The following is a 9,543-nucleotide window of genomic DNA, read 5'->3' as shown; positions in this document are numbered from 1 at the left end:
AAAAAGTCCTTGAAAGTCCTGGAATCTTATTTTGCAGTATCTGTATAAACCCTGTTTAAGTTACCAGTTCTTGGACCATTTTAATGTTTTTGTTGTTGTTAATTGAACTGAACTGTAGTTTTCTGTAGTAAACTGTCTTTTTATATTTCCTATTATATATTAATTTCCTAGTATTTAATTTACCATTATTTCTTTTGAAAACAAAACAATTTCAGAAATTTCATGTTTTAGTTTGTAGATCATCTTGTACCCTGTCAAGGACAAAGCTAACCAGCAAAACTTGATGTGAAAATCATCCTAAATGTTACATGTGTTTGCACCATATTGTAGTGAGTAACCTTTCTTGGTATTGCTGTTTCAAATATCCCACCATAATCTGTAGTCTGAGCCTGTCAAGGGCTTATGGCAGATACGTTACTAATTAGTTTCAAGGAAAATCATTTTCTTTTTTTGTTTGCCAAATAACCCTGTGTATGTGTCCGCCCCCGCAACCCCCAAGCCCCGGAAAAAAGTTCAGGCTCAGGATTTTATTTTTGCTTTAACCCCTGATTCAGTCATTAATTACTCACCCTCATGTCATTCCAAACCTATAAGACCTCAGGACCACAAATTAAGATATTTTTGATGAAATTTGAGAGCTTTCTGACCCTGCAGACAGCAACGAAACTACCACGTTCAAGGCCCAGAAAGGTAGTAAGGACATCATTAAAATAGTCCATATGACATCAGTGGTTCAACCGTAATTGTATGAAGCTATGAGAATACTTTGAACAAAAATAACTACAATTTCTTCTCTTCCATGTCAGTCTTTGACACACGTTCACGAGAGTTTCAATTTAGCATCAAACTGCCTTGTGTTATTTTCTAGGCAACAGGGTTAAGTTAACTAAAGCTAAATTACTTGATTAAAAATATAAATTAAATACAAAATATAAAAAACTTTTAATTTCAACTAGTTGCCAAGTCAACATTTTTCATTTTAATTTAGTTAAATTTGTAAATATAAAATATGTAAATGTATTTATTAATAAAAAAATGTTTTTACCGTTACTAATAAAAACTAAATGATACTAAAATAACACTGGTGTAGTAGGTAACTGCGCATGTAACCATTTAATATCTCATGAAGTCTACTGTCTAATGATTTTTAATTGTTCCTTAAATGTCTAAATACTTTTTAGCAGCACTGTTTTTGTTTTGGCCATAAAAAAACTTTTTTTTTCCTCAAGAAAAATGACAACTACAGAGAAATTGAGTTGAGAGAAATTATAATTTGCTCAGTGCTTAAATTTCTGATTTCCAGAAAATGTATGTGTAATTACTGCACTAAAACGTGATGAGCAGTTCCTGTTCAAATATTAATCATACACTCTCTTTCCATCTGGCAGCCACAGCCCTCACCTCTTCGTGAGCTGATCCGACCTGCTGCTAAGTGGGGTGCGAGCACCTTCCCAAGCCAGGCATCTGGATCCAACAGACATCCTACCAGCGCACACGCTCATCATCCTTCTGTAGTCACTGCACATCCTACATTAGGAAACCAAGCCATAGGTGTCTTAACCACAGACCAGAATGCTGTACCCTCGACATCTAGAGAAAATGCCTTGCACAGACCTCCAATGCCTGTTAAGGACTCACTGCCCCTTCCCAAGGACCCTTCATTCAGTGCACACTCAGTGAATCAGGCCAATTCTGTTTTCTCAGCTCCACCCACCACTGAATCAGGTCAGTCAGACTTGGGCAACAAAATTGAAGTGGTCGTCTGGCCGAGAACTGAAAGGACCACAAAAAGGCCTCGGACGCCACAGGAGACTGTGCTAGTAGAGGTCAGACGAGACGAGCAGCCGGCGGCCCCTCTCTCTCCTGCACGTTTCCCTGCACCTGCTGACAATGAGAGACCTGGACCTTCAGCGCCCAGAGAGCCCGTCATACAGCAGACCCCTGACCGGACGACCCTTGATATGCTGGTGAAGAGGGTGGTGAGTCTTCTGATTAGCTCCTCGTGTTAAAGGGTTAGTTCACCCCAAAATTAAAATTCTGTCATTAATTACTCACCCTCATGTCGTTTCAAACCGGTAAGACCTTTGTTCATCTTCAGAACATGAATTAAGATATTTTTGATGAAATCCGAGCGCTCTCTGACCCTCCCATCGACATCAACGCAACTGTAATGTTCCCAGCTCCAGAAACGTAGTAAGGACATCGGTAAAATGGTCCATGTGATATCAGTGGCTCAACTTCACTTTTGCGAAGCTACGAAAATACTTTTCTTGTGCACAAAGAAAACTAAAATAACGACTTTTTTCAACGATTCTTCTCCCCCGAGTTACCGTCTTCCACCATTTTGGAGAGTATCACAACACACACGCACGCTTTCCCCTAAGCGCAAACAACGGTTTGGAGAGTATCACAACACACCCGCACGCTTTCCCCTAAGCGCAAACAACGGCAATTATGTTCATGCGTGCTCTTTCCCCCCGAACATAAACAGCGATGATTACATTGTGGGGTACTCTCCAAAATGGCAGAAGATGGTAACTCGGCGGAGAAGAATTGTTGAATAAATTGTTATTTTTGTTTTCTTTGTGCACAAAAAGTATTCTTGTAGCATTGCAAAATTGTAGTTGAACCCCTGATGTCACATGGACTGTTTTACCGATGCCCTTGCTACGTTTCTGGACCTGGGAACATTGCGTTTCTGTCTACAGAGGGTCAGAGAGCTCTCGGATTTCATCAAAAACATCTTAATTTGTGTTCCGAAGATGAACAAAGGTCTTATGGATTTGGAACAACAAGAGGCTGAGTAAATAATGACAGAATTTTCATTTTGGGGTGAACTACCCTTTAATGGATCCGAGTGTGCATATTGTATTTCAAAGGTGGGATGTATTTTGATTTGTTTCGACATTTTCAGATGGACCTTTTCCCCGATGTGCAGGACGCATATGTAGCAGAATTGATAGAGAGAGGTGAACTGAAAGATTTAAATGTGTAAGCACAAACCTTTTTCTGCTCATTTCTTGATCAGACGTATTTTGTTTACATGTGATTTATTTTTTTGTGAGACATTGTTTGTTTTTTTTATCACAGAATATGCAATCTATTGTTGGAAAACCCTGATTATCCGAAAAAAGCGAACTCCGTTTTGACACAAAGCAGTGTTCTCCTCGAGGCGAATGATTCTGAGACGCAGGTTTGCACAATATTTTCATCCGATCCGTAGTTTATATGTGGTGTTGTTACTATGAATGTATTAAACATAAACATCTAACTAATGTGGTATAATTTACTTACTTTTCTCTGTTACGCAGGAAAGTGAATTTTTTTTTGATTATTTCAAACTAAAGACTGTTGGCCCAGAGGTCGTCATTCAAGCTGCAGACATGCTGATGGGTGACTTCAGAATGTTGAGCTGTCAGGATATCAAATGGGCCCTGAATTGCCTCAAAGGACACTATGCAATCACCCGAAAGGTGAAAAATATTCTCTGTTTTCATTGTGTGTACTTTAAGGAAAATTGTGAGTGATCTAAACATTGATTTGATTTCAACTAGGGCTGTCACACTTGTTATAGAAATTTTGGCTGGCGTTTAATTGTTTAAGAAGTAACTGCGATTATGACGATTAATAGTCTCTTTTAGGGCTTTGATTTTGTGTGTGCTACATTTAAATGACTGTGATTAACTAAATCATCTGCAGTGCAAGATGAATACACTTAATATTGAAGTGATTTATTACATTTTGTAAATAACAGAAACATTCACAGTAAACTGGCTGTTTTTCAACTATTTAGTGTAAAGTTGCAGCCACGTTTACTGTTGCTCGGCAAAATTTTGGGAGCGAAAGGGGTGCAGTGAACGGTTTTGCCTGATAAACTTCAAGTGGCAGAGAAATTGTGTCAGGTTTAATTTTGGTGACACACAGGTGCGCAGTGCTGACCAATAGCGAGCCTCCCGGGCTTGACAGTGACCTCTGTGTGGGCGGAGGTTCGTAACTTGCCTGCAAACCAAAACTGATGGACGAGGTGCCTGTTCTCAGCGGGATTTGTATAACATTATACTTCAATGTTTGAAATCCATAAAAAAGAGACTTATTTAGACTTATTAATTTATTGTCATCGTAGCAGATGTAAGAAAAAGTTATGATGATAGAAGTTCTTGATGAAGATGCTTATTGCAGCATAGCAGTGACAAACTACATGTAGTACCTTGGGCTCAACAGAGTCAGAATGAACCCCGAACATCCTAAGCTCAAACCTTTTATACACTTACACTCTACTACCCTTAATGTAAAAGAAGTTCCTCCTGTCGTAACAGCTGTGCTCTGAGTGTTAATGAAGTTCTGATGCCTAATTGTCTGGGATGGTTCTCGGTGTCCCACACCCGCTCTCATTCTACAATTGGTCACCATTTGCTCAGTATGTGATCATCCCAAATGGTGCAGAAACAACATAACTGTTGACTTTCATCTTCTCTATAATAATTAAGCCGTTTTGGGAAATGGGCATGAACAAACATCTATTGTGGAGTGGAATCTGGGTCGGGGCATACTATAGTTTCTTACACAGGGTTACAACGAAATTCTCTATGACACAGTCCAGTTTGCAGCATATAAGCAGCTATTCTGTCTTTTTATTCTGTTCTGTTCTATTCCATTGTATTATTTAAAAAAAAAGAAAAACCCTAGCTACGTGTACTGTGCTAGACTAACTGAGACTTGTCATGGCACTTGTATACTGTTGTTCTCTCGTTGGTCTGATTGCTTCTATTGTTCTCATTTGTAAGTCGCTTTGGATAAAAGCATCTGCTAAATGATTAAATGTAAATGTAAATATAAAAACAGCAATTCCAACAAACATTAAAAGAACAAATCTTCAATGAAAAAAATGAAAACGACAGCAGGGTTCCACATACAACAACACGAGTAGACCTAATAAATAAAAAAACAATAGACTGCTGCTACTTGGAAAGTGCCAAGCTGCTGTGCGTGTACGCGTCGCCATAATGGAGGCCATTTGAAAGCAGTTGTTTAGGGTTGCTTGGTTTGCTAGTTGGCAGCATAGCTTTGGACATGTATTTCATTGTCATTACTTTAGTATCTTTCATATTGTGTTCCATTCAAATTCATGCATCACCTAATTTCATCGTAACATATAGGCCTGGCCTACAGAAAAGAACATTTATGTTTAATCTATCTAATATTGTGTTGGTCACACTATACAATGATTTATAGCTTGTCTTTGTTGAATAATACAGAACATAAAGAGCTTTTAAAAAATAATTGCATATTCAATCGCAATATTGGTAAAAAAAATCGCAATTAGATTATTTTCCAAAATCGTTCAGCCCTAATTCAGTCTGACTTTTTCACCTGAAAAATTTCACAGAGCAACTGCAAATGTCACTCTCCAGATATTGGCATCAGCTATTGACAGTCCCATATTGTATGACCACTAGTCATTTGTATGGCGTTAATCTTTCTGGTAACCTTTCAAGGCCTTATTCGAAGCCCTCAAGAAGTGGCAAGAGAACTCTACTGACCCCTCAGGGAAGAAGAAGAGAAGGAGAGAGCCAAATGAGCGTGCGTTCATAGACTTCAAGTTTGAGCAGGGTGAGTACATATGCCTTTTGTTTTTTGTATGCTTTTTACATTTACATTACATTTAGTCATTTAGCAGACGCTTTTATCCAAAGCGACTTACAAATGAGGACAATAGAAGCAATCAAAACCAACAAAAGAGCAATAATATGATTCTTTCTTTGAACGCAAAATAAAACCAGGTAAACAGTGAAATGCTCATTGCGTCTCGTTCATCTCAGGTTCTTTAAAACTGGAGAGAAAGATGTACTTTCTGGAGAAGAATCGTAGATGGAGCCGCGGTAACGAGACTACAATGGAGCCGTCGCTCGTGAAAGAGCTGCAGTTCTACGAGCAGAAAGCCAAGGAAATGGCTGAGGTACTTTACACGGCTCACTTCTTCCATTTATTTCTAATGGTTCCTCCTGAAATAACCCAAAGAAATAGGCTTGTGGTGAAATGAGCTGACGGGGTGTTAATTGTTGAAATAATTAGGAGGGTTTTTCTCCCACTTTCAGCATGAAGATTTCCTGTTGGCTTTGCAAGTGAATGAGGAGCAGTATCAAAAGGTGGGTGTGAAGAGCCAGTTTATGTACTTTAAATGCTCTTGTAAAGAACATGTCAATCCACATCATAAGTGTGTGTATAAGTATAAGAGTGTGAAAGTTATTTTGTCCCTTTCCACAGTTGTAAATTATTGTGTAAAACAGACAGTTCCAGCTCTAAAATCAGAATAGAGGGACCTCGCTCAGCCTTGTAATGTGTTGTAGATTATAATACTGAACTTTGTGTTGAAAGCATGTGACATTTTTGACCTGTGCTCTCAGGACGGCCAGTTGATTGAGTGTGGCTGCTGCTGTGGGGAGTTTGCCTTTGAGGAGATGACCCAGTGTACAGATGGCCATTTGTTCTGCAAGGAGTGTCTGGTGAAATACGCCCAGGAGGCAGTGTTCGGCTCGGGACGGGTAAGTCATCTGTTCAGACTGTTCAGTCTCTGAGATTACCTTTATGACTTTTGAACTGTATTACTTGAAACTGTGTGTGCGGTCATGACCATTATTATGTTTATCTAAATTATGTTTTCAGGCATTGTGCACAGTGTTCATGTTTTGTTCTCATGTTTTAAAAATTCCTGTGTGTTTTGGTTTCATTTTGCCCTGTGCTTTTTAGGTGCTTCCCAATTTGTCTCCCATCTGAGTTTCATTTCCATTCTTATAATCATAAACAAAAGATATACTGTTTATATTCACCTTGATTATTGCACAAAAAATGGGATACGACAAGTTCTCAGAAAAGCTCTGGCATCATTGGTTTGCAGGTGTTTCATATTTTATGTCTAATGGAGTGAAATTCATACAGCGTGTTTAGACACATCCACTACCACTCAAAAGTGTGTGGTCGGTAAGTGTTTTTGAAAGAAATGCTCACCAAGATTGCATTTATTGGATCATAAATACAGTAAAAACGGGAAAAAAGTTTTACTGTAAAAACTATTTCATTTGAACATTTTCTATTGTAATGTTATTTAAAATGTAGTTTATTCCTGTGATAGCAAAGCTAAATATTCAGCATCATTCCTCCAGTCTTCAGTGCCACATGATCCTTCAGAAATCATTCTAATATGATGATTTGCTGCTCAAGAAACATTATTTATTATAATCAGTGTTGAAAACACTTAATATTTTGGGGGAAACCGTGATACTTTTTTTTTCCAGATTCTTTGATGAATAGAAAAGAACAGAATTGATTTAAAATATATTTTTTTTGTAGCATTCTGAATGTCTTTACTGTCACTTTTGATCAACTTAATGCATCATTTAAAAAAAGGCATCTTACTGACCCCAAACCTTTTAGCAGTAGTGTAGGTTCTCAATGCAAGCACTCGTTGAATTTTACAGTTACAGTGTACTTTGGTATTAACAAGGGTTCTTTGTGTTTGTTTGCAGTCGGAGTTGAGTTGTATGGATGGGAGCTGCACCTGTTCCTTCCCTACCAGTGAGCTGGAGAAGGTTTTACCTGAAAACATTCTGTGCAAATATTACGAGAGACAGGCAGAGGAGGCCGTAGCAGCCACCTGTGCTGATGAACTGGTCAGGTTAGTTAAACGTGTTGATAGACAGCTATATTACTTTTCTTTATCTGTGGAACAAAGTAAGAGATATTTTGACGAATGTCCAAACTGCTCATTTCCATACAAGGAAAGTTAATTATAGCTGGAACTGTCAAGCTCCAAAAAGGCAAAAAAGTAATCCACATCAAGTAGTCCATATAGTGCTTTATATTTCAACTTTTCGAAAGCCATGCGATAGAGAAACAGAATTCAAAAAATTTAAAATTATACAAACTTGAGATTAAAATGATTCATCATTATAAATCCTAACAACACTATTTTTCCTCACTTTCTTTTCAAGGTGTCCATTTTGTAACTTCCCAGCACTGTTGGATAAAGACATTTCTCTGTTCAGTTGCCCAAACCCACGCTGCAGAAAGGTTAGTCCGTTTGCCTGGATACACTAGTGTGTATGTGTAATTCAATCGTTGCAGTGATCTCTTTATGAAAGTACTATCATGTTCTGGATCAGTTGTCTCTTCCTCTGTCCACCTCTGTATCTCTGAGCCCCACAGTGGTCACTTGGTGGCGCCATAGGCCCGTGGAAAAGGTCAGCAGAGTATGTGGTTTGCAGTCTGAGGCCCCATAATGAACCATGCTAGAGTATGTGAAACTAATGGTATTTTTTCATTGGCAGGGTTTGCTTTGCTGGTATCAGTCAGGTCAGGGCAAGAACAGAGACAGCAATTCATCTTGTCTTGCTATAAATATTCAGCACTCCGAACCCTAAACAGAGCTTAACCAGGGTCAGGGAAGTTCAGCAGAACTAGATGAATCAGTATTCCGGGATATCACTGCCTCATGATGTTTTGGAAATGATAACAGGGAAAATGAGGCTTATACCTTTGGGATATGAATCACAAATCACAACCTGTTGTGCTCTTGAGAAGCAAGGTTTCGGAAAACAGACTGAATTGTATCAAGTGTTTGTTGCAAGTGGCTGCTGAAAGGAGATACTAGCGTAACTATATTTTTCAGTAGTGTCATAGTAGCTTAGCTGTTTTTAAAATGATAAACTTTTCCAGTAATAACCTTCTTTTTACAACAACTGAAAAATTATTCACTGGTCTGTGTTTAGTAAATAGTGTGTAATAGTAAATTAATATGCTAAATGTTGCTGTTTATCACTAAATTTTTGGGTGTGTTCTAGTTTTTCTAGTTGTATTTATTAAAGCAATAAGCCCCAAGAAGCCGTGGTTACAGTGAATTTATAACAGCTAAGGGGCGTTGTTAGGCACGACCCGAAGAGGAGTGCCTAAAACCCCCTTAGCTGTTATAAATTCACTGTAAACCACGGCTTCACTGGGCTTATTGCTTTTATAAAACGGTTATTCCATATACGTAGTAAGGTTTCACAGAATAAAACAGATAAAATAAACGTGTAATGATATTAATAAAAACAGTATTCTTCCACCAAACAATGTAGTTCCTCAGAAACCGTTGTGGCTGCAACAAAGTGGTTGCCGAGCAACACACAGAAGTAAACAAAGGTGTATGTTTGTAGTGTAATTTACAACAGCTTCGAACACGGCTCAGCCAATCAGAATCAAGGACCGGAACTATCCGTTTAATAAATTCAAGTTTCATGGAACATAAAAAGTGTCAACCCTGAGAATGGTCAGCATTGTTCCAGGGTTTCCTTTGTCATGGAAAATCTGGAAATATTAGGGATTTTTTTAGTGTTCTGGAAAAGTCACTAAACTTACTAAAATCTTAAGTCATGGTAAAGTCATGTAAAATGGTCCCCAGCTCCCTTGTTAAGAACCACTGCTAAAGCGTGAGGCAAAACTTTCCCATTTGGGTAAATATAACAACGTGATGCTTTAAAACTAGCAAAGAAATAATACTTGTGCATT

At 38.3% G+C, this 9,543-nt stretch overlaps 1 protein-coding gene across 1 annotated transcript in view; it reads left to right on the top strand.

The window, feature by feature from the left end:
• LOC107748518 (E3 ubiquitin-protein ligase RNF216-like) overlaps positions 1 to 8,246 on the top strand; it is a gene marked incomplete at its 3' end in the record, with an annotated part of 18,878 nt that extends 10,632 nt beyond the window's left edge. Inside the window, exons 3-13 of the mRNA XM_016563370.1 lie at positions 1,389 to 1,979; positions 2,915 to 2,991; positions 3,091 to 3,193; positions 3,312 to 3,473; positions 5,496 to 5,610; positions 5,820 to 5,956; positions 6,096 to 6,146; positions 6,405 to 6,542; positions 7,524 to 7,672; positions 7,989 to 8,067; positions 8,160 to 8,246. Coding sequence (XP_016418856.1) covers positions 1,389 to 1,979; positions 2,915 to 2,991; positions 3,091 to 3,193; positions 3,312 to 3,473; positions 5,496 to 5,610; positions 5,820 to 5,956; positions 6,096 to 6,146; positions 6,405 to 6,542; positions 7,524 to 7,672; positions 7,989 to 8,067; positions 8,160 to 8,246 — 1,689 coding nt within the window. The remainder of the gene's footprint in view (positions 1 to 1,388; positions 1,980 to 2,914; positions 2,992 to 3,090; positions 3,194 to 3,311; positions 3,474 to 5,495; positions 5,611 to 5,819; positions 5,957 to 6,095; positions 6,147 to 6,404; positions 6,543 to 7,523; positions 7,673 to 7,988; positions 8,068 to 8,159) is intronic.
• Between the last annotated feature and the right edge of the window lie 1,297 nt (positions 8,247 to 9,543).

The sequence above is a fragment of the Sinocyclocheilus rhinocerous genome, unplaced genomic scaffold (assembly GCF_001515625.1).
Source record: "Sinocyclocheilus rhinocerous isolate Xijiao unplaced genomic scaffold, SAMN03320098_v1.1 scaffold3266, whole genome shotgun sequence".
In the NCBI taxonomy this organism is placed as follows: Eukaryota; Metazoa; Chordata; class Actinopteri; order Cypriniformes; family Cyprinidae; genus Sinocyclocheilus; species Sinocyclocheilus rhinocerous.
This window is presented reverse-complemented; position numbering and strand designations above follow the sequence as displayed.